The sequence below is a fragment of the Vombatus ursinus genome, unplaced genomic scaffold, assembly GCF_900497805.2.
Source record: "Vombatus ursinus unplaced genomic scaffold, bare-nosed wombat genome assembly UNPS02014818.1, whole genome shotgun sequence".
Classification (NCBI taxonomy): Eukaryota; Metazoa; Chordata; class Mammalia; order Diprotodontia; family Vombatidae; genus Vombatus; species Vombatus ursinus.
The window spans coordinates 51,402,039-51,427,673 of NW_020954596.1; the positions used below are offsets into that span (position 1 = coordinate 51,402,039).

Sequence of the window (25,635 nt, forward strand, 5' to 3'; positions counted from 1 at the left end):
GGATTCTCTCAATTTGCACATCTCACATTTCTTTTGAGCTACTCCAATTTATAACATACAGAGTTCATGAAGGAAGATAGTGTGAGGAAGCTAGAAAAGCAGAGTCAGAGTTGTGGTGTATTGTGAAGGGCTTTTTAGGAATACTAATTTTAGGAATTTTTAAAAAAATTTGATTGGCAGACTCACTGAAGATATCTGAATAGTGCAGTAAATTTATCAGATTAATGTATTAAAACAAGAAACCTGACATGAGTGATTACAGTGAGAGAGACTAAAGGCTGGGAAACTAGTAAGGAAATAATAGTCCTAGCAGTAGGAATTAGAAGGATGGGATGGATGGAAGAGGTAGTTGATTTAAGTATATCCAATTCTTCAAAACCAAGACTCATAAAATCATTTGCTGTGTGGATCTTCCTTTTTCTTCATGGCTGCAACTTTCTAATAGCACAGGATGTGAATATTTAGCTCCTTTCTTCCCATCTGTAGAATCAACCTCACTCATCCCACACTCTGGAATCAATTGGATTCTAGCCAGAGGGAATATATTAAAACAAACAAAGAACAACCTGAAGCCTATTTTAGTTATTCTCTAACTAATCACTGAGGCAGTCTTGTCAATGGGTGCTACTATGACGTGTACAGTGACTACTTCTGTCCTTGTATCCTGTCTAGTGTCTTAGTTTCTGATCCCAAACCCCAGTTATCTGAATACCTTTGTCTAGGTACCTGACAACTGCTGCCCTGACTTCTTGATGTGCAGCCCCTACTCAGCTCCACCACCAATTAGCTGAAGGACCTTAAGATCACAGATTCAGGGCTGGAAGCAACCTTAAAGGTCATTTGGTCCAACCACCTCATTTTATAGATGATACAACTGAACCTCTTTAAATCCCATAGTGATAATATTTGTACTGCCTATCCTACATCCTTGCTTTTTAAGGGAAGTACTTTGTAAAGTTCTATGGAAATATGTGCTGTTATCATTATGCTTTCTTTAGGAGGCAGCAGAGTGTATATTAGAAAGAGTTATTGTATTTAGATGGAGCTGACCTCAGTTTTAGTCCAAGCTCTGTTGGTCAAGTTATCTTTCATTTTTCTGAGCTCCCCAGCTGTCTAATTTGTAAAATGAAAATAATAATTATTTGCACTATCTACCTTATTGAGATGTTGTATCAACATTGCATATAATATGCTTTTCAAACCTTAAAACACTATGCTTGTGTAATTTGTCATCTATTGAGGCAACATGGCACAGTAGATAAAATGCAGGCCTTAAGAGTCAAGAAGACTCAGGTCCCCTCTGACGCTCATTAGCTGAATGTGCTAGGCAAAACATCTGATCATTAGCTTTCTTATTTGTACGATGAGGTAATACCTACCTCATAGAGTTGTTCTGAATTTCCAATGTAGGAAAATATATAAAGTGCTTTGCTAACTTTAAAGCACCATATAAATGTCAGTTATTGCTACTACTCACCTGGACTTCCGCCAATTGCCTAATCTTGAAAATTTTTAGACCTTGATTTTTATTACCTATATTCTACTTGTCCCATCCCTGTTGACTGACCTCCTAGTCTCACTTTCCAGAAGCACATTCTAGAGATATCCCCACAAGAAGTCAAAAGAAAAGAGAAGTAAGTCCATCACGAAGCTTTTCTAGCTAAATTAATGTTCATTTAAAGTGTTTTCATGTTAGTAGACTGTAAGCTCCTTGAGGGTAGGGAGGATATTTTTGCATTTGTCTTTGGATCCCCAGCACAGTAAGTACAGTTATGTTACTGATTGGTGTGAATAATGAATCTCCTAAAGTGGTTACATTATTTGAATATGTCCTGCATATTTCCATTGGTTTGAAATCAATGACCACATTTTGTATAAATATCACTTCAAATACCATGAATCTGAATACATGCCATCATTTGTATAGGGTCTGGTACAAGACAGACCCTGAATAAGTGCCTGTTGAACAGAATTGAAGATCTGTGATTCCCCCCTGCCCCCCAACTTTATAGACAGAACTATAAAATGGATAGTTTCTCTTTAATTTTTAAGCAATTTTTAAAAATTTTTAGCCAGTTTCATTAGCTGAGCAGATGTAGCATATCAGCAGCAGTAGTTGTTGGGCTTGAGATCAAGTGTTGCTCAAATACATCTATGTACTCCGTTGTCTTTTTGTTAAGCTTCCCCAACTGTTAGAAGCCTTATTGTTTCCTTCTGATCGAGCTGGAAATACTCCTGACTGTCAATTGAAATGAAGCAGTAAATTACTACAAGTTTATAGTGCTAAGCCTTTCCATGCAACTCCTATTTCAAACCAGTTTTCATCTAGTTTTAGTACAAATGAGAAGTGATATTTGTAGTCCCTACAGAGAATAATGGTTATGTTTTATCTGAAAAAAAAAAAGCATTCTGTTAATATAGAAGCCAGGGTGAGCTTGGCTGTCACATGTGCTCAAGAAAAAGTCCTGTTTTTCATTAGGCTTTACATCTCACATGAAATCTACTAACCTAAGACTCTGCCACATGTTTAAAGCACTAGATTCTTCCATCTATATGCCCAACAAGGTTGATCTATTTTGCGGCACATCAAGGAGGTACTTAGTCTCAGAAAACACAGACACACTTTATGTAACAGTAATGTAAATAATATAAAAGAAAACGTTACTTATTTTTAGCTGAAATGGGCAGCACACTAGACTGGATAGCACATTGGCTCAAAGTCAGGAAAATCTGGGTTCATATCCCATTGCTGTCACTGGCTACATGACCTTGGGCAAGTCAATCAATGTCTATATGTTTCTGGCAAATCCTTTGGATTTCCCTAAGTCACAGAAAGGTTAGGATCTGCATTGATGGAGCGAGTTCCCACACTGAAAGTTCCCTTTGTTGACAAAATCATGTATCCTCTCCATATTCACAAACTGTAGCTCAATCGAGACAGTAAACCTATTAAAAATGTACTTATTTTCCCTTCTTTTCCTTCACAGCAAGCCGTGCTAATGTATCAAGATTACTTTCCAAGTTAGTCAGTTTGCAAGTTTATCAAACTCACTTTAGAAGACCATAGTCTTTCTGGGTGAATCAGTTTTGCCTCTATTGGGCGCTGGTCCTCTCTTCCTAATGTGGCATAGGCACCTTAAGTTTCTGTGTCCCAAACAGAACCCAATATCTGTCCCCCACAAACCCAGTCCTCTTCCAAATTTTCCTATTTTTGTTGAGGGCACCAGCATCCTTTCAGGCACCCAGCTTTGTAACTCCTGTATCATCTCTTACTCCTCACAACTTCCTTATTGACCTTCCTGCTAAAATCTCTCAACTCCATTCTATCCTCCACAGAGCTGCCTAAGTGATTTTCCTAAAACATAGGTCAAACTATGTCATTATCCTACTTACAATCTCCAGAGCCTTCTTATTATCCCTAAGGTCAAAGATAAAATAACTCCTCTCTTTGGCATTTAAAGCCCTTTACAACCTAGTCCCATCCTACCTTACCCAGTCAGAAGACTCATCTTCCTGAGTTCAAATCTGGCCTCAGACACTTACTAGCTGTGTAACCCTGTTTGCCTCAGTTTCCTCATCTGTAAAATGAGCTGAAGAAGGAAATGGAAAACCACTCCAGTATCTTTGCCAAGAAAATCCCATATGGGGTCACAAAGAGTTAGACATGACTGAAAAATGGCTAAACAACAACCACTTTACCAGCATTATGACTATGCTTCACTCATATTACGGTTGAGCCAAACTGGTCTTCTTAATGTTCCTCATTTATAGAACTTCATTTTTTCTATCTTCATGCCTTTGCTCTTACTGTGTGCCATGTTTGGAATTCGCTGCCTCCTCACTTCTACCTCTTAGAATTCCTTCATGACTTAGCTCAAGTGTTACCTTTTATATAAAGCTGTTCCTGATCTCTCTGGCTTTTGGTGCCTCCCTTCCTTACCCTCATTCTAATTATTTTGGATCTGTTTTGTGTATACCCTTTTATGTGTGTGTCATTTCTTCCAGATGGGCTGTAGGTTCCTTGATGGCAGCATCTATTTCAAACTGTCTTTTTCTCCTTAATGCCTACTACAGTACCTGGCACATAGTAGATGCTTAATAAATATTTGTCAATTGATGGACTGATTTATATAACATCTCATGTCAAAGTGTCAAAAAACAGCTGAGGCAAGGTTACTTCTTACCAAATTTCTTTCAGTTCATAAGTATTTTAAATTAAAAAAAAATCTGTTGGTGCATTTTTTTTAAGATACCACAATCCCAAACAGTTTATTTCTTTTACCATTTCATAAACTGTCACATACTTTCAATGTTGGAAGAAACATTGACCAAAAGTTTTAATCTTATCACATCTGTCAGTGAGCATCTAAATGCTAAAAGTGAATGCCACGCTCCCCCTTCTCACCTCCATGAAGTATATTAGGAAACCAAAATCTCATTCTCATGTATGGTGTATCATGTATGATGATATATGGAAATAGAAGAGAAGTGAGAGAATATGGATGACAGAAGGGGCAATCTGCTGGAGATGATGGGACGGGATGGGATGTTTGCCTTGGCAAGAAAAAGGGCCACATCAGTATCTGAGACAAGAGTGAAGGAGACAGTGGTAGACATCTCAGTGACATGAAATGAGGAAGGGGGAAAAGGAAGCTGTCAGTGAATGGCCTGAACTGTGCCACTAAAACGTGAAGCAAAGTTCTCAGGTGAGTGGATGGAGGACAAGGGGGTGCCATGGGAGGTTTCAGATGAAAAGGTTAGGAAGTCTCTATATCTTTCACTCCTTGGGTGACTTCTTGGGGAATCAAGATAAGAGCCAAAAGAAACCCCCAAACCAAAAACTCTTGAATATTTTTCTTCTCTTTGTGCACTTCCACTAACGGCTCCTCTTCTCTCAAGTCTCTTGCCCCATTATTGTATTGCTGGGATTTCCTTGCCAAGTCTCAGTCTTGGATCACTTATACAATTCTGTGACTTTACTCTGACGCATGTGCTGTTGAATGAAACTGGAGTAAATCGCAAAATTGTGCTGACTGGGTCCACCACAAATTTACATTTCATAACCTCAACTGGGCCCTTACTGCTCCAAAACAATCCTTTTAAAACCTTCTTAATTAACTCACTATCCCACCAACTTGCACTGCCTCAGAGAAAGGAAGACTAGGTAATATTTTGGCCTGTCACTTAACATAAACACCTAGTTGGTTCACAGCTCTGTGATATACATTGAGGATACAAAGATAAGGACCGAACCAGTCCCTGCCCTTAAGGGAACTTACATTCTATGTGACACTCATAACCATAAGTAAGAATTAGTCTCCATACTATTGGGGGAGGGTAGCATGTAAACCTCATCCTGGTTTTTTGGGGGGGAGTGCAGAGGAGCGGGAGACAAGAAGACGAAAAAAATCCCCTCACATGTACCTGGTGCCGCTGTATGCTGTGAGACTCGCTGAAGCCAGGGTTCCACTAATTGTGGGGATCCAACTGTAATTTAGCAAGTGCTTACTGAGATCTTACAAATTCCTCTCTTCCCGTGGTTTGATTTATTTTGCAGCCTTGTAACATTTCTCTAGGACCAATGTAGTAACCATGCTGATATGCATGGCAAGTTTGAATTGTTAAAACAAAACAAAACTTATTTTTTGGAATATTTGTTCACTGTATAGGCTTCACTTCAATTCAGCAAATTCAGTTCAATTCAGTTAAGGGTTCTTTTGTGTGTATGGCCCTGTGTTAAGAGAATGGGGAAAGAGTTACAAAGATGGGTAAGATAAGATGGTGCCTTCCCTCAACTATCAGACAGTCTAATAGGGGAGACATAGCTTTTGGGATAGGTATAAATAAAGGGATATAGGAACCCGAAGGTAATTAGAGGTTTTTAAGAGTGGATATCACTACTAATAAATCAAGGTGCATTTATTAAATACCCATTTTGAGGAAGGCACTGCTAGGCATTAAAACAAGGAAAACATTAAACAACGCCTGCCCTCCAGGAGCATCCTAAGCTTTGATGGATGGGTAGGATTTTGCAAGCAGACATCATGGCGGTTGGGGTATAGTATTTAAAGAGGAGACAATCTCATGGACCAAGGAAAGGAAGCATGAAAATACTTGAAAAAAGAATGAAAAAAAGAATGTCTTAATGTGGGGATCATTTGGCTGGGGTGCTTAAGGTGGAACAGTGGACAATGACATCGGCAAGTAGGCTGGCATTACAGCATAGAATGCTAAGATTTTGGACTTCATTCTTTAAAAAATAGGGAGCTCCCCAAAGTTTAAATCTGTAACATCATCAAAACAGATTTTTTCAACTTGGGTTATGTGAACTTTTTAAAAATATTTGATAACTGAATTTTAATACAATTGGCTTCCCTTGTAATCCTATGCATTTTATTTTACACATTTAAAAAACATTATTGTAAGAAAAAGGTCCAGAGGCTTTGTCACATCACCAAAGGGGTCCATAACACAAAAATAAGGTTAAGAACTCTTGATCTAGCACAGCATGATAAAATAAGGGAATGACTTTTATACCTGAAAGAACTGTCATCTCAATTATTTTCCTGACAGATCACTACATAGAACATAGGTGTCAGACATGTAGCCTTCAGGGCAACACACCTAGGTGTATAGGACCAGATGAAAATGTATTTGGGAAATGTTTAACAAAATAAATAAAAATACAATAGAACATAAATAATGTTAATATGTGGTTTTCTAAATCAATATGTAGCCAGCAGGGATCATTATGTATGGTTTAGTGGCTTCAGTTTCTATTTGAGTTTGACATCACTGATGTAGACCATAAGACTACATAGGGGATTGTATCTCACTTTATCTTCTCTCTAACTTCCTTCTAACTCACACAAAGCTCACATTCACAAGTGTTAGAACTAATATTAGTTGCTCTGCAGGGAAACCAGTGCTACTGTGTATAATGGTACTTTTTATGTTTAACTTTCTTTTAGAAAACCAACATGAAGAACTTTTTGATTTCTAGCAGAATACAACCACCTTTTAATATATACACATATATATGTATATATACTACACATATATTTTAACATTTATACAATATATATTTATATATATAGATTAAAATATATATACACACACATATATACATATATGTGTGTGTGTGTGTAATGATAAAATAATCTCTGAGTAGGTCAGACAATTTATGCCATGAATTCACAGAGAAACGTAGTGAAGACACAAGGGGTCAGATGTATTTATTTCCATTTCACTTGAGTAAAAACTGGGACAAAAATCATTAAGTGCCTTTGAAGTAAATAAATAAGTTGCTCTGCAAAGCAATAGAACAAATAAGGGAGTTAAAGCATCTCTGAGTTGAATGAAGTATCTCTGGATACAATGAAGCAAATATATCACTTTTCAGTTTATCCACTCTTTTTAATGTCCAACAGAAAAAAGTGCAAATGAAATTCTTTTATGTATCACAATGTTGACTGACCATCAATCTAATAAACATTAAAAAAAACCCTGATTTCAAAAAATTATGTTAACAAAATAAATCATGTTGACAATTTACAGAGAAGAGGGTTAAGAGAGAAAATGAGGGTGGATTTTGTCCTTTGAAAGAATGAGACAACTGTAAATTCTCTCAAGTAGCGACAAAAACAGACTCAAAGTGTTGTTGTGTCCACAATACCACACTGCCATGCTGACGTTTTCCTTCTCAAATTGGGTCAAGGTAACTCTGAAGGATCTTATGGTAATTCTAGTCCCTTTTTCCACCTTAAATAATATCATCAATCTTGCTACTCAACAATTTAGAACTTTTCAAATAAATTTGATCTTTTGTCCTGAATTTGTTATTAAGGAAGATGTTTAAGTAACTGACATAGCAAGCAAGATATTAGAACTTGGCTTTGCAAATTGTCTTCATCATACATATCCATCCATATCCATCCATCCATATATGTGTGTATCTTCCTTAAAAATTCATCCTAATTATGTTGTTAGAGCCCAAGCTGCAGCATCTTGTAGTAGAGCCAATGATTACACAGAACAAAGGGTGCAGGCAATACGGTTTGGGGGAAATAGAACTGGTTAAGGAGCTGGACCTGGGTGACAAACTCAGCTTTCTCTCTCTACATGGGTGATCTTAGACAAATTACTTCATTTCTCAGGGGAAGAGGAAGAGTTAGTTTTCTCTTTTCTAATTGGAAGGTTTGGATTAGGTGATCTCTGAAGTCTCAGTCCTAAAATTTAATGATTCTGTGCATCAAGAAATGAATTTCCCATCCTTAATAAATGCCTAGTTGACCTAATTAGATAATTTTTCAGCTAGGATGGCAAATGACTACTTCAAAAGCTAGAAATGCTTTGATTACATTTAAAAACAAATAAGCAAAAGAACAGAAATGAACTGCTAGTTTCAATTAAAACCAGGCTGGTAGAGTTTGCAGCCTTAATGTGCTATGAACTTCCTATATCCATTTCATAAAATTAAAAAAGAAAAGAAAACCTACACCAAAATCACATGCCAAGAGCAAAGTGGAATGAAACCATATAAAGTATAAAGTTATCATTACATTTAGAGAGATTAAAATCTAATTTAAAATTTTAATTTTTGAGGCAAAACACAAAGTTCCTTCAAAAATTAATTTATAAATCCTTTTTTCTCTACTTATATAATTAGAAACAATTTGATCTTTGATTATAGCTGATATTTTTTCTTTTGTTATCGTCAAAATATTTAAAATCACAATGATTTTTTAAAATGATCACTCAAAGAAAGATGGAATTTGGTGTCCAATATTTTAACTGAATATTTTAAATGTGAGAAGTTTAGTACAATTTTAGTACAACACACGTCATAAAGATCTAAGCCAGCCAAATAATTAATAGGTCACTTAGGCACTATGGGCAGTTGACTAGGTAGTTAAAGGATGTCTTGAGGTTGGAATGACCAAACTTAATCTTGGGTGGCTCTCCAGATGTCTTAATAAGAGTAATATCCACCACAGTCCCTTAATTAAGTAAACTGGGGCCAAAGAAACTTATAATAGTTTTAATTCTTTCAAGCCACCATTTCAATTCTATGCTTCATTAACCTCAGCTGATTACAGAACACAATGGAAACTCATCTGAGGCAGCCCAGGATGGAAAATAGCAAATACTAAGGAAAGCAGGTAGCAACCCCAGAATACCAGCCCAAAATGTCTCCAAGGTTAGGACAAGTGCTGAGTGCGATTGCTCATTTGTCCCCAAAAGATAAGCCTTTCTGTGGTAAAGTGGAAAAAACAAGTGACCAATAACCAGATATCTGTGTTTTAATTTCAACTTTGACATTAATTAGCTGACTGACTTTAAATTAATCACTTAACCTCTTTGAGTCACAGTTTCCTCATCTGTATAACAAGGGAATTAGAATGAGATGATTTCTAAAGTCCTTTTCAATTCTAAAATTCTGAGACTATGAACCTTCTTATACCCTATGACCTGATGTCATATCGGAAAGAGGAATTAGAAAGCAGTTTCTCATTTTTATTAGTTGAAATAAGAGGCAAAGGTGATAAGGAGGCTTCTTTATTCATAAGTCATGTTTACTACTAGATCTTTATTAGTGTGACTACTTCATCCCATGAAAATATTTAATCCAGTGAAGTGATCATGTGTATTCAAATTTGCCCTATTCGAAGTTATAATTTATGTAAAATATATTAATTGGTTCCAGCCCAATAGAAACTCACAGTGTGAGTTTGAATAATGTGGGTACTTCATGGGATTCATTATTTGCATTAACTGGGACCTTGCTGTATCAAGCATACATTTTAAGAGATCTTCAAGTTGTATGTGGATATCAAGATGACTCATCACCACCATCTGCTGGCCAATGTGCTGAACATTTATTTTAGAGAAGAAGAAGGGACTCATAAAACTGTTTTAGCTATAAATTTTCATTCCTCAAAATATCTGAGGCTGGAAAATCATATCCACTAACTTTGATCCTTTCATAAATTATTATTTTCAGTTAGGTTCTTCCAGGATTTCCTACAATATTCTTCAACTGGAATTAAGAATTTGATAAACATTCTTTTCCAGGTAAATGTTAAACTTTCATTAATTTTATATCTATCTGTATTTGCATATAGATAGTTAAACAGATACACCTATACACACATTCTTGAGCCAAAGTTCTATTCAGATGTTTCATTGTGGTACACGTTTGACCTTGGGATCTTTGAATGTTACATCAGGGGAACACAAGCTCTTATGTAGATCTTACCGAGTTATAAAAGTTTATTGACAGACTGATGTCGATTATTAAAGGACAAGTCTATCTAAGTTTGAAGAGTCTCTGGTGATGAATGTTTTGATCACAGCAACTCACAAAGAATTATCTCCCTACGAAGTCATAGAAGGATTGAGCTATGCAGAGATGGAAGGAATACTAACACCAATGTGGAGCTGGGAATTGATTCTGAAAGACAACTTAAAGTCACTAAAAATAAACTACTAGGATTATACCTCAAAGAGATAAAAAGGACCTATATATCTAAAAAATATTTATAGGAGTTTGTTTCTTAACCTCAACTAGAAACTAAGGGGGTGCCCCACCTAATGGTGGGGCTAAACATATTATTTGAATGTCATAGACTATTACTACAACATAAGATGTAATTAAATGGAATTTTAGGGAAAATTGGGGAAAACCTCTATGAACAGATGCAGGGAGAAGTGAATAGAAATAAGGGATCAATTTATCTACTAACAACATTACATAGAAAAACAACTTTGAAAACTTCAGAACCTTGATCATTGCAATGATAAATCATGAGTCCAGAGAACTAATGATGAAATGTGCTACCCACTTCCTGCCAGAAAAGGGACAGACCTAACATTCAAAAGGAGACATAGATTTTTGGACATGGCCAATGTGAGAATTTGTTTTTCTAGACCAGTGGTGTCAAAATCAAATAGAAACTGGGGGTCACTAAACCAGAATCAGGATTCCTGTAGGCTGCATTACTGATGTTATTTTTGTTGATCAATCACTTTTCAGTCATGTCTGACTGTCTGTGATCCCATTTGGGGTTTTCTTGGCAAAAGTACTGGACAGGTTTGCCATTTCCTTCTCCAGCTCATTTTACAGATGAGGAAATTGAGGCAAAGAGGGTTAAGTGACTTGCTCAGGGTCATACAGTTAGTAAGTGTCTAAGGCTGGATTTGAATTCAGTCCTGGCAGTCTATCCACTGTGCCACCTAGCTGCTCGTAGAAAACCACATATTAATATTACCTATGCTTTGTTGTATTTTTATTTATTCTATTAGCATTTTCCAATTATAGTTTAATGTGGTCATTGTATGTTTGATACCTCTGATCTACATTATGCATGTTTATTATGAGGGTTTTCTTTTCTTTTTTAAGTGAAGGGGCCAATGGGAGGGAGTAATACTATTTATTAAAACCATCAACATCATAAAAATTATTGATCCTTAAAATATTGAAGTAATAATAGTACTGTATTCCATTGCTGCTGGGAGAGTGTTCTGTGTTGTTTGGGTTGCAGAGAAAGGGAGAAGGGAGACATACAAAAGTATGTCTATTGTTTTTGACTTTTATAATGAGAGAAATTCCAAAAATATTACTAAAGGTTCTTGAAAAAAAGATATAAAAGGTAATGGTATAGCAGAAGATTTAGCTATGGGATATCTGTAGAGTAATACAGAAAATCCACTGAGTTTCAGTAACTGGATTAGCATTTAATCAGCTAAATTATACACACATACAAATACATACATACATATATGTATATGTATCATTGTATACAGAATATGCAGTGAGGATTTTTTTATGTTGGACTGGACCTGTTGTTCAATTGATATAGGGGGCTTTCAGTGAGAAACTCCTACCAATGCAGATGGCCACTTTCTCTACAACTTGCAATCTTTCAGAGTTGTCTGGGGCTACTGAGAGGCAGCTAGGTGGCTCCATGGATAGAGATCCAGGTCTGGAATCTGGAAGACCTGAATTCAAATCTAGCTCCAGATACTTATTGTGTGACCCTGGGCAAGTCACTTAACCCTTGTTTGTCTCAGTTTCCTCATTTGTAAAATGGGGATGATGGTACTTCATTTGTATAACAAGGGAATCCCAGGGTTGTTGTAAGTATCAAATCTGATTATATTTTGCACAGTGCTTGACACATAGTAAGCATTATATAAATGTCAGCTGTTATTATTAAGTGACTTTCCTGAGGTCACATTGGCATGTATGTGTCAGAAGCAGGATATGCATCTAGTTCTTTCTGACTGAGGCCAACTCTCTATCCACTACAACACAAAGGAAAATCTATCAAACACTCCAGGTTTTTCTGGAAGTGGATAAGGTACAGAGCTTACCTAGTTTCAGCTTTAAGGAACATTATCGAAAGGGTCAGGGAGGGTGGGAAAAAGAAGGAAAACAACATCTACAGCAAGAGTTTTCATGTGGAGAACTCCTGGCTTAGAACCGTATATGGAAACATACATCTATAGAAAACCAACTGTGATAGCGGTGTCACATCCATGGCCATTAGGTAACAAGAGAAGAGAGTGAAATTTGGGAAGAGTGAATATTACCATGACTGACAGGGTTGGCCTTGGCAGATTTTACTGAACAGGTTACTTTTTCAAGGTGGGGGGTGGGATTGTTTGGTGAAGTAGAAGGAGGAAAGCACGTCAAGCAAAGAAAATGTACTGGCAATTATTCATAGCTAAAAACAGGTGGAGTGTGAAAGGTACACAGTGTGATGGTTGGCTTCAAGTGAGTGGGGCCCAAACTTTGATATAAATGTAGATGAGAATAGTTGGGTAACTAGGAAAGCCAATTGATAGAGGTCCTGAATACTGGGAATTTGGGAAGTCATTGCCATGTTATAAGAAGTAGAATAAAATCACCTAAATTACATTTAATGAGGTTTCTTCTTAATGTTTTATATAAGGATTGGTTGGAGTGACAGAGAAAGGATGGAAGAAAAGAGGCTAGAATGGAAGTTGTGAGGAGGATGGCCATTTAGTGCATAGATGAGGACTATGGAAAGGAAGAGGTATTAAATGATGTAACATCTTGATTCAAAATAGCTTCCAGCTAATATTCTAACAGGTAAGAAATTAATTTTCTACCTACATTTGTGAAGACTCTATCTACCATAAGCAAAAATGGTCTAGTATCCCAAAAAAGTTGTAATCTTTACTCCAGTAGTCTCCTATAAGAGAAGATGGAAATTTCCTGAAACAAAAGGTAAAATAATCTGACACATACCTTTTCAATTAATTCATAACTCTCTTCCAGTTTTAGCAACCTGTTTTGTATAGCACTTGAAGCTCGCTCATATACTGAACGCCATTCTTGAAAGTCACTTTCTGAAATCTCAGCCACTGCAAAACACAAAGTCCTTAACCCTGAAAAAAATCAACAAGGACACTGATCAAAAGATGGTTTTCTTAGGAATTATGATATTTTAATTTTTAAATTTAGCTACTAGTTACAAAAGCTGAATTTATTTTGATGACATAAATTTAAACAGCTTAGATGTAAATAGTTTTTATTGAATAATATTATTTTTAAAGTCCTTTAAGAGATTTCATATTTATACTTTTTCACCACTCTTAATATGTAATTAACAACCTTCATCAGAAAGAAAGATTCTATATATTAATCTCAACCCCTCCTGCTGAATCATAATTCTACTTTTTCTTGTTTTCTCATTAGAAATGGTTAACATTTGTTTACCATTGTTTGTTTGCTGACCCTTATCATAGTGACTGCAACTAGGTATTGTCTCTTCATGTTAGATAATTCCAGGTCTTTCAGTCTTTCTTAGGAAAGATGGACAGTTTGGTATTGTGCAACAGGCATGACAAGACTCAGTTTTGTCGCAAACTAGCTTGGGTAAGTCATTCAAATTCTCTGAGCCTCAGTTTCCTCATTTGTTAAAAAGGAATAGCAATACTTGGCCTGGAGAAATTTTAGGTGAATTTGCTTTATAGACTATTAAGCATATGTTACTAATAGTTGTTTTGGTACTTTGAATGAGCCATAATTTTTCTGGCTTGCATAATTGCTATGAGGACCTCAGTAACCTTTTAACTTTGCCAAATAAAAAAGTTAGGGAAGCCCAAATCCCTAGTTATGAGGCCAGGTCAAATCATGCCTAGGGTAGTGCCAAAAGCCCCCTTTCCCACTGAGGAGTCTGAATACTAATTAACCTGACAATTCCTCAGGTGTTCCCTCAGGAATTAGCATCAATCCTCAAACCATGACCTCATTAGGTCCAGGCTCCATGCTTTGCACCACACACTTAACCACATATCTGGTCCTGATCAACCCAAGGAAGAGCCCTTCGTAAAACCTGCAATGATTTCCTGGTTTTGGCATCCCTTTCCCTTGGGCACCTCCAGTGGATCTGACTTGCTTCTGTCCTCCCTGACTGCCCCTCATATTGTAATTATGTCCTTTCAATATGATGGCTTGCTTTCCTTCTTCTCTTGTGCTGTGTTCTATCTTGGAGTGCTCTGTTTCCCAACCATGTCAGTTTTCTTTTATAGAAACACAGGGGCTAGGACTGATAGTAGACATAGCAACCTCTACTTCCCAAGTCATGGCTCGGGGAACAGAGAATGCAAGGGCTGAGGCCAGGAACCCTGTGCCCCAACAACTGAATCTTCCTTCCTTTTCCCCAATACCAGGCCTGTGACAAAGGGCCTGCCCTGAGTCACACACTCCTCAGCTTTTTCCCTCTAGCAACCAATGTGGCAAATGAAGGAAAATGCTACCATCTCCTTACTAAATCTGCATTAAGATACTCATTCCATCACTGTAGAATGTTACAATTATTTTCTCATACAAATTTTCCTTAAATTTGTTATTTTTAAAAAAATTAAGTTTAATATTTTCAAATGCAAATATTATGCATGTTGTTGGTTAATGACAAAGTACATACTTAGTCCTTCTCTTCTCTCCACCCCCCAAAAAAAACCCAGAGGGAAAAGCAAATTGTTGATAAATTGTGGTTTAAGTCAAGTAAATGGAAACACTGAGTTGGATATAATTGTGTTTTGCCAGTATTATACTATCAACCGTAATCAAGATTTGTTTTTAGGAATCTGACAATTACACTAAAAATAATTAAATCATTAAAAATTAGCAGAATTATTACCCTGCACTTAAAAATCACACTTTATTACTTACCTTCTGTAGCAAACTGCTCTAAATGTTTTAAAGTAATTTCCTTATATTTTGAACTTTCAGCCAGACGATCATAAATTACAGTGTCCTGCAAGATAAAACAGGAGAAAATTATCATTTACTTAATTAAGTGTGCTAGTTCTACTTGATCTGGTATTAGTAAAAGCAATAACTAGCAAAACAATACTGAAAACAAACACATTTCTGAGAATTAACTTTTAATGCCTAAGTATTTTCCTTTCCCCTAAAGATAAGAGAATTTCAGTAACATTATTTTTAATATTTCCAATTTGCGTCTCAATTATTCTAATTTTCCAGCCCCCACAACTTGACAATCTGATCTTTACTCCTACATTGTTTGAGGGCTCCACCAACCCAGAATATCAAACCAGCAAAATTACTAATATTGTTTATGTATTCCCAGGATACTGGTAGTGGCTTTTATTTAAAATCTTTTCTTTGTAATACTAGTCATATTCCTCTAGTTATTTTTCTGCTTGAGTTTATTGTTTTTAAGAATTTCAGTAAATGGCCTTTTTCCATGGGCTTTATTAGGCCAAGAGCAAATAAATCATTACCTGAAATTACTTTCTCAGAAGGTACTGCCCATTTGGGGACTCTAGCCTCAGAGGTGAGATTTGAAAGCTGACTAATAGAGTTAGATTTACAGCCCTTGAGAGAAACAGAACCTTGTGACCTCAACCCAGATTGAATACTCTAGGTCCCAATTATCAATTTCTTTTCATTTCTCAATGGTAAGAAGAGGAGACAAGGGAAATGGGGAATGATGATTTCCCATCATGGCTGCCTCCCAAGAATAAAAGTTATAGTTTATTAATTTCCTTTTTTTGGAGGCAATTAATATTTTGAATGAAATTGGCAAGGGGCTTTTAAAAAACTGAAGGAATCTCTTCCATAAAATTAAAGTTTTACTAAGGAAAAAAAACTAACACATAGGAAAGGTCAGGAGAAGAGTTGACAATATGTCCAAATATTTTATATACAAGCCATTGTCTCTAAATAGAATTAATTTTCATCTGACTTCTCAGTTTCAAAAGTATTTGTAAACATATCACATTATTCAATGGTAATAGTATGTTATGTTAATTACAAAGTTAAGGAAAAACTTTTTAAATACAATACATAACAATATTTTTCTATTGTTTTGAACAATCGTTCAATAATTTTTCAAATATTTAAAGTAATATTTATATTAAGATATCAATTTCATGAGTGTAGGAATTCCCACCATTAATGCTCCATCTGTAACTTAGTAGATAACTTTAGTGAGTTGCCTGAGACTTGAAGAAATTAAGTGATTTGTCTGTGATCACATAGTTCAAAAGTTTCATAGGTGAGAAGTGAATCCAGGTTTTCCTGCACTCTATGCTCTGAACCATGCTGCTTCCAGTAATACTAGTAAACAATAGAAATGGTCCTTATTAATGATATTCGAAATAGGCAGTTTAAGTCCAGCAATCAAACAATCAACATGCATTTAGTGCTCATTATATGCCAGGCATTGTGTTAAGTGCTGGGAATACAGAGAGAAGTAAAATGTTCCTGCCCTGAAAGATCTTACATTTGAATGGAGGAGACAGCATGAGTATGATATGTATATGCATATTGTGTGTGTATTTAATAGATATGTGTAAATGTATGCTGGAGAGTGTGCATTGATAGCTGGGAGGCGTGTGTGGATCAGGAAAAGCTTCATGAAGAATTGTGGTGCTTGAGTTGAGTCTAGAAGGATCAAATGAGATAATATTTGTAAAGTGCTTTCCACAGTATCTGGCACATAGTAAGTGCTATCTAAATCAATGCTTATTCTTTTCCCTTTTCCTTGAAGGAAAACTTGGGATTATGAAATGCAAAGGTGAAAAGGGAGTGTATTCTAGGCATGAGAAACAACAAAGGTACAGAGATGTCAGTGTTCTACGTGTGAAATAATGAGGAGATCAGTATGATTAGCCACCAGAGTTTGTGAAGGGAACAGTGAAAGACTATTGGAAAGATAGATAGGGGCTAGGTTGTTAAGAGATTTAAATACCTACCAGGAATTTTATTTTATTCAAGAGGTACAAGCCACTGGAGTTTATAGAGTAGGATGGTTATATGATCAGACTTAGGAAAATCACTTTGGTAGCTATGGGGTATATAAACCATAGTAGGGGACAGGCCTGAAGTAGGAAGACCAAATATATAGTACTGGGTAAGTACAAAATATATAAGTCTGAGTAAGAGCTGATGAAGGTCAAAACTAGGGGGATGCAGTGAGAGTCAGGAGAAGAATGTCTGTCTGAGAGACATTGTAGAGATAGAAATGAAAAGATTTTGAAATTTATGGATATACGGGAAGAGGAATAGTAGGAAGTCAAAGATGACACTGTTTTGTGAGCCTATTGAATGGATGATTGGTGGTGCCTTTAAGAATAAAGTTGTTTTTGTTTTTTTGGGGGGGAGGAATGGGACAATAATGAGTTCTATCCTGGACATGTTGAAATGCTTAGGAGACATCCAGTTCAAAATGTCCAATAGCAGTTGATGAAGTGGGACTAGAGTTTAGGAGAGAAACTCCAGCTGGATACAAAGATCTGGGAGTCATATGTATAGGGAGGGTAACTGAACCCATGGGAGCTGATGAGCTCATGAAATATGAGTGAGTAAAGAGAGAGGAGGTACATAAGGTCAGATCCTTGGGGAATATCCTTAGCTAGGGAAATGACAGGGATGACGAATCAGCAAAGAACATTGAGGAGAGATCAGATATGAAGCAGGAAAACTGGGCAAGAACAGTGTCATGATAATGCAGAGAAGAGAGATTATCAAGAAAGAAAAGGTGATCAGCAATGCCAAATACTGTAGAGAGGTTAAGAAGGATGAGGACTGAGAAGAGGCAATTAAGAGGTTGTTGGACTCTTCGGAGAAGTAGTTTCAGTTGATGAAGTTGGAAGCCAGAATGCAAAGGATGATGTTGCAAATGAAATTTGATTTTCGCAGTGAGGAGAATGTGCAGAGATATGGGGGAGGCTTGGGTGTTTTTATAGGTGGCAGAAAAGGAGCAAATAAATAGGGAAAGATTAAAGATTATAGAAAGGGGACGATAGCAGGTTCATCTGTTAAAGAAGACAGGAGCATATGTGATCAAAGGTATATAGAAGGGTTGGCCTTAAAGAGAAGAAAGCTCACCTCTTCATCAGAGATTGAAGTAAAAGAAGAAATGGTGGGGGAATGATGTCAAGGGGATGTGAAATGAAGAGGTCATTCAATTTTTTTTACCAAAGTATGAGGTGAGGACCTCAGCTGAGAAGGCGGGAAGAGGAGGTCCTGTAGGAAACTTAAAGAGAGGAGGGGAGATTTGAAATAAACCATTGTAGAGTCAGCTAGGTGGTACAGTAGACAGAGCATGGGGGTTAAATGAGGGAGCCCTGAGGTCAATCCTTCCTCAGACACTCTAGCTCTGTGTCTCTGGGGAAGTCATTTAACCTCTCCGTGCCTCAGTTCCCTTATCTGTAAAATAAAGAGAATCACAGTACCTACCTCACTGGATTGTGAGGATCAAATAAGTTAAGAGGCTTTTGTAAACCTTAAAGTGCTATGTAAAACACTAGCTCCCTTCTCTCCCCCTCCTCTTTCCAAGGAGAAGGAGAAAAATGTATGATCTAATAATGATACTATTGAAAAAAATGAACAATTTTGAAAAATTTAGGAATTTTGGTCAATACAATAATCCACCATAATTCCAGAGGACCCATGTTGAAGAATGTTACCTATCTCCTCACAGAGAAACGATATAATAAATATGCAGAATAAGATAGACATTTCTGGACATAGTAATATGGAAATTTGTTTTGTTTTGCTTGACTGTTCATTATAAAGCTTTTGCCTTTTACCTTTCTGGTGAGGTGTGGGGTGTGGGGTGGATAGTTAAAAGAAAATAAATGCTTGATAACTGAAAAACATGTAATCTAAAAATTACTTTGTATTTACTTTTCTGTGTACACCTTGTATAACCCAAGGAGAATGTAAACTCCTTGAGGGAAGGGACTGTTTTTTGTCTTCATACCTCCAGTGCCTAATACAGGCTCTTGCATGTAGTAGGTTTTTAACAAACATCTATTGAATTGAACTAATGTAAACTATTACAAAGGAAAGTTAGAGCAAAAATAGCACAGACTCCAGAAATTTTAGACCTCACAAGATGCTCATATTTGTGAAGCCAATACTTGATAATACTTGATAGTACATGAATTTACATCATTATACCCCACAACAGCAAGGCTGTGCCAAAATTACTACTGATAAACTTTCTATAAAAATTTCCACCATCCCCCAATTTTCTGCTTCCCTTCTGATATTGGCTACATTCGCTTTATTTGTACAAGTCTTTTTAATTTAATATCATTGAAATTATCCATTTTGTACCTAACCTTGTCCTCTCTTGTTTACTCATAAATTGTTTACCTGTCCATAAGTCTGATAAGTATAATGTTCTAGGTTCTTCTAAATAAAAAAATTACTACTGGTTCAACTCATGCTACTTCAAAAGAGCTGACAGTCATACTGTCTTCATGAATGATCCTCTGAGAGTATGACACAGGAGGAAGAAGATGACCTTATCCCATCTGCATCCACTTTTGCCAAGGTGACAGTCTGGTATAAAGTAACTAGGATTCTATAGACTTGTTTCATCTTTGCACATGTTTTGTGCATTTTCTCTCACTTCTTCCCAATTTTTTTTAAAAACAAGTCTTCTTCACACTATTGTCCATAACATATTCAGCTTGAGAAAAGGCGTAAGGAAAAGGAGATAGGGAGCTGACATGAAAGTTAATGTTACCAATGTGGCTAGGTATATGAGTCCAAACTCTTGTTTTCTGTTCAAGGTCTTAACCCTCAAATATGGGACTTCAGACGTAGACAGCTTCAAAACTTTAACTGAAAAAACTAATTTAGGGAGGGTGACTTAACATTATTTTTTTTTTTTTCCAGAAACCTTAAGAATCTCTCACCTCTAAAGAGTGACCCATCAAAGACCTATCTTGTTTTAAAAAATTCATACGTGATGTATTAAAGGCTTTGTATACCCACTACCTAGTACAGTGCCTAGCACCTAGTAAGTTTTAAATAAATGCTTGTTTACTGACTGGCTTGCTGACTTGTCCTTGTAACAAGATTTAAATTTTTAAAAATTTTGGCAGAAGAAATCAAAAAATTATCAAACCAAATCAACTACATATCACATGAAAAATACCACAAAAATTTCCAAAATCAATAAAAAATAATCAAGTTTCAAAATATTATGTAAAAAAATTAATCTATATTTTATAGGAATCAGTGGTTTCATAATTCACTAACAGATATAAAGTAAGAAGATGAAAAAATATGGACTTCTGAACCTCAACTTAAAACTAATTATGTTTGAAAGCAAAGTTTTGGATCCCCATTTTCTACATTTTCAGAAATTTTGTAACTGTTACATAGGATTCTCGGAAAAATATTTTAAAGAGTAATAATTGAGCAGTATAATTTTCTTGTGGCCTTAGATGGGGAAGAGAGCCAGAACTATATCTTCCCAATTTTCCCATGTACATTAAAAAGAACCTGTCACTAATGTTTCAATGTCTGCTCTTATGTTTCAATACAGTATACGAGCATTCTCATGTTTTCAATGCCTATGTTAGCAGAATACAACCTCAATTATATTCATCCTCAAAAAATTAAGTGTAAAAAAATTAAAAAAATTTTTTTAAGTGAGAGTTCAATGACAATGCTTGATTGAGGACTGATCTCTCTAAATGCAGAGCTGCTTAGAGAGTTGGCCATCAGATAATTAAATCTTATTTTAGCTCCTCTAAATCATGAATGCTGTCACTGTGCAAAGAGTTGCTATCTGCATGGTGGAAGGAATACCCACATTCATGAAATCATAAATCCTTAAATTAAGTGACAAGGTATAACCAGCAAAATTCATAGGATATATATCTGATTATATTATTATTTCAACACAACCTGACAAGATACTGTAAACCATCCCAGAAACCCCAAATCTGCTATAGCCAAACCAGTAAAAGTAAAATTATAATAATATGAAGAAATTTTTCCCTAAACATAATTTTAACTACTTCGATTATAGTTGTGGTTAAAATAGTCTTTTTATTTTGATGGCCGGAAAAACACACTAAGCCTCACATTAATTTTGACCATCATATTTGTAATGAAAAAAATCAAAAAATTTAAATGTTTCTTAACAGATTTTTGCAATACAAGCATTAATATTTATGTATTAAAACTGAATTATAAAAATAACCTACCACAAATTCTTCAAAGCATTCAGTTTATGCAGAAGGAGCCCCACATTTCACTAAAAGAGGCTGGATAACATTACCACAAAACATCAACAGGAGTTGATGTCAGCGACTTCATGCTAAACATCTGTGTTAGATTTCCATCATGGAAATTTTCCCTTTTACCTAGAATATGCATTTATAAACGCTCATAAATCAAAGCTCTAACAATGCAAAATAGAACCTTACTGCTCCTTTGCAGTAGAGCCGTAACTTCCCAGATGGAGTGCGGACAATCACTGACATTCTTTTTCTGGCGCTGAAAGAAAAGAGGCTTTTCCATAATGTGCACTTATACCAGAATGTGCATAGAAATACTTGCCATGCATCACAGACTTTAATATTCACAGTGCAGAAATAAATTCGAACCAATAATGGGCCACATCCTTCCGGACAAACAAACTATTCCCCAGTAGTAAAGTTAGGCATTTTTGAAGCAACATTAAATTTTTCAAGGCACTGGGGCACAATTTACTATCTAGGAGGAATAATTTAGAAAATGGTCCTCTAGTGATCTGAAAGAGTTAATGCACCTCCCAAAATGCTACTCCTGGGGAAAAAGTTATCTCCTGTGATAAGTTCTGGTCCAGTGTTTTCAGGTCTGGCATATTTATCCAAATAAACATGTATAATAGTAGATGAATTACACATTTAAAAGAGAATGTGGCTAAAAAGGACACGTAATCAATCTGTATTTAATTTTTAAGAAAAACACTGATTAAGTTAACTACTGACCCTTAAAACAAGAACTTGGGCATTTAAAATGATCCTTCTTCAGTGACTGGAGGCAGCTCAGTAGTATCATGCAAAATCTAATTTACATAAATAAATCTGAGCTATCAAGAACAAACATTTCATCACTGTGGTTGATGATACAGATAAGCACAGTTTAATGAAAACTGCCTGCTAAATGCACAAAATGTTTCAATGCATCAATGAAGAGACAGCAAATTACACTGAGAACAGAATGGCACCATAAAAAAGATGCTAGGCCTTCATTTGGAAGCCTACATGTTCTTTTCCCACGACTGGAAAAAGGTTCTTTTATGATACAACTGCACCTAGGAGTCTCCCTTCTCCCTTGTCCACCACTCTGTTTATGAGTTTCTTATGAGCAAGAACTGTTTTGAGGTTAGTAGGATATGTTGTAGTAGTTAGGGACAGCAGTCTACTTCATACATTGATGAATGCATTTAAAATTAAGTTAATAATACATTGTTTTAGGTATTTTTATAGTAGTATATAAGAAAAGCAACTTGCTTTTCTTTTTTTCTGGTTTTTTTTTTTCCTTTCCCTTTTTGTAGGAGGAGGAATAATGGCTTCTTTTGAAGGCAAGGCACCAGCACTGCAAAGATCATTTAAGTTCTCATAGAGTTGTGAGGACAATTCTTTATAAATTATAAAATGCTACATAAATGTGAGCTGACATTACCCACACTGCCATTATCATCACTAAGAACATAATCAAAAGCATTTTTGCCTGAAATGGCTGTTTGAGTGAGAGGCAGGGCACCTAGGTCCCACATATCTATTCCTAAAGTTTGGACCTAAAACCTAAAGTTTGAACCAGGCTTAGTAATGATTAAGAAATACATTGAGAAACTATAAGTGACTTCTGCCACACCATAACTGCACAAAAAGTCAACCATAAGCCCATGGGCAGTAGGAAAGGGACCTCTACCAGCAAAATGAGCACCAGAATAGTGTATGCTACCTTTCAGGGCAATAGTACACAGGAATTGTGTGTACACAGTGTAGCCTATAAAGAATACTCTTTGTCATGAGGCAGCAAAAGCAGATGGCTCCTTCAAGAAAACCCCAGGGTGCAAACTTTAGAAGCCCTAGGAAACCTCATCAGAAGACCCTGACCAGAGCAGGATCACAGAACTCTCAGACAGTCTCAGACAGAGGTTCTTGGAGAAAGGTCACCCAGGCTTATGTACTCTGAGGTCTCAAATCCTCAGTCCTGAGATTTCAGAGAGGTCTATGAGTATTCAGTACTCTGAATTTCAAAGATACAGGGACCTCATCCCACAAAGTTAGAGGCTAGCAAGAACCCAGGGAACCTAGGATAAGATCAAATAGAATTGATCATTCTGTCCAAAAGTGCAGTAGGGGTAGAGCCTGGCACTAGCACAAAGCTTCCATTCAGGAACTAAAGCTGCAGAGATTAGTAAATCAAAGAAAACACCAAGGAGTATCAAAAATGAATGTGAATCTAGAGATTCACCAAATTATTCAACAACAATTTCTGCAAGCAGAAATTCAAAGGAAAAAAATGGATTTTCTACTAGGATGATATGAATACCTAGGAGAAATGAAGCCAAAAATAAAAGAATTCAAAGTAGAATAAGTAGCTTAGGAGAGAAAGTAAACCTTACCAAAGAAATGGAATCCCTGAAAACCAGAATAGATCAGATAGAAATCAATGATTCTAGAAGACAGAAAGAAATGTGAGAACAAAACCAAAAGATTGAAAAAAAATTTTAAATGAGATATCTGAGGTAAAAAATAAAGACCCAAAAAACAGATCAAGTAGAGATAATTAAAGAATCATTGGGATCTCTAAAAGCCATGATTTTAAAAAACAATATTTCGAGAAATCATAAAGGAAAATTGCCCAGATCTATCAAAACTCAAGGGCAAAATATAAATAGAAATGATCTACTAATCATCTCCTGAAAAGAACTCCAGAAGGAAGTCTCAAGAATATCATTGCCAAAATTTAAAATTCCCATGTCAAAGAAAAAAAAATATTGCAGGTATCCAGAAAGAAAGGAATAGTTCAAATATCAAGGAATTACAGTCAGGATCACACAAAACCTGGCAGCTTTCCCTAAAAATGAGGAGATCTTGGAACATAATGTTCCAAAAGGCAAAGGGGATAAAGTTGCAATCAAGAATAAATTGCCAGCAAAGCTGCAAACAATTACACAAGGGGAAACATGGACCTTTAGTGGAATAGAGGACTTTCAAGTATTTATTACAAAAAGACCAAATGGAGAAGGAACTGTGAAAGATAAACATGAGTCCTGAGAAACCAGAAATGCAAGTTTGTTTCAGCAAACTGGAAGAAGCTATATAATTTGTCATAACTGGATGAGAAGAACATATAAACATGGAAGAAAGCATGGAGGAAGTGGGTACTGGATGAATCTCACTTTTTATCTGAAGTAGACAGAAGAGGGTTGAACCCAAATGCACAAGTTTGGTGTAGAAAACCATCAGACTCAACAGGGAAACAAATGGGGATAGGAAGGGGAAGGGCTAAGAGAGAAGATGATACTGGGGAGGGAATAGTTCCATGTCAAATAACCTTCCTGATCTTGCAAGAAGCAACTAAAAAGCAGAAAAAAGAACTAGAATCTAAAAGGGTGACTTAGCTTGCCTCTTAGGTAATTAGGGATTAGATTGTGAAATTGTGGTATATGAACGTAATGGAATATTATTGTGCCATAATAAAAGACCAAAGAGAGACTCTGAGAGAATCCTGGGTTGTATGAACTGAAGCATAAATGAGAAGAACCAAGAGAACAATTTACGCAAAGACAATGATGTGAAAAATAACCATAAAAGACTTAAGAACTCTGATCAATTCAACTACCAACTATGTTTCCAGAGGAACTATGAATAATATTACCTATCTGATGGAGAGGTGATAGACACAAGGTACTGGCCACATATTTGGACATGGCCACTGTGTGGATTAATTTTGCTTGACTTTGATAATTTATTACAAAGATTTTTTTTCTTCTTTTTTTCTCTTGGTTTATAGTTGGAGAAGTGGGGTTGGGAGGAGGAGGAAGTTAGTAGTAGTGATACTAGAATAAAAGAGTGTCACCTATATTTTTTTTAATCCACAGAAGGGACAAAAAGAAGCCCAGATAACTAGGGCAGTTTTGAAAGTTAGTGTGTAGAATTTTTAGAAAAAAGCAATCTCTATGAAATGGAGAATCACAGTTTCCTATAGAATCCTCTTTTTTTCTGTTGTGTATATAGAAAAGCTCGTTTTTCATGTTTAGAATAATTTATTTCCTAAAAAGTTAATGAATTTGAATGAAAAAAAAAGTAATCAGAAAAGAAGTA

The 25,635-nt window shown here is 36.0% G+C and overlaps 1 protein-coding gene across 4 annotated transcripts in view; it reads right to left on the bottom strand.

The window, feature by feature from the left end:
* The window catches only part of ATP8A1 (ATPase phospholipid transporting 8A1), a 287,178-nt gene that overhangs the window by 123,656 nt on the left and 137,887 nt on the right, over positions 1 to 25,635 (bottom strand). For all 4 annotated transcript variants that reach the window (XM_027836226.1, XM_027836225.1, XM_027836228.1 and 1 more), the window contains 3 exons: positions 21,739 to 21,808; positions 15,206 to 15,290; positions 13,277 to 13,416 (listed from right to left, as the gene is read on the bottom strand). In XM_027836226.1, the coding sequence (XP_027692027.1) occupies positions 13,277 to 13,416; positions 15,206 to 15,290; positions 21,739 to 21,808 (295 nt within the window). The remainder of the gene's footprint in view (positions 1 to 13,276; positions 13,417 to 15,205; positions 15,291 to 21,738; positions 21,809 to 25,635) is intronic.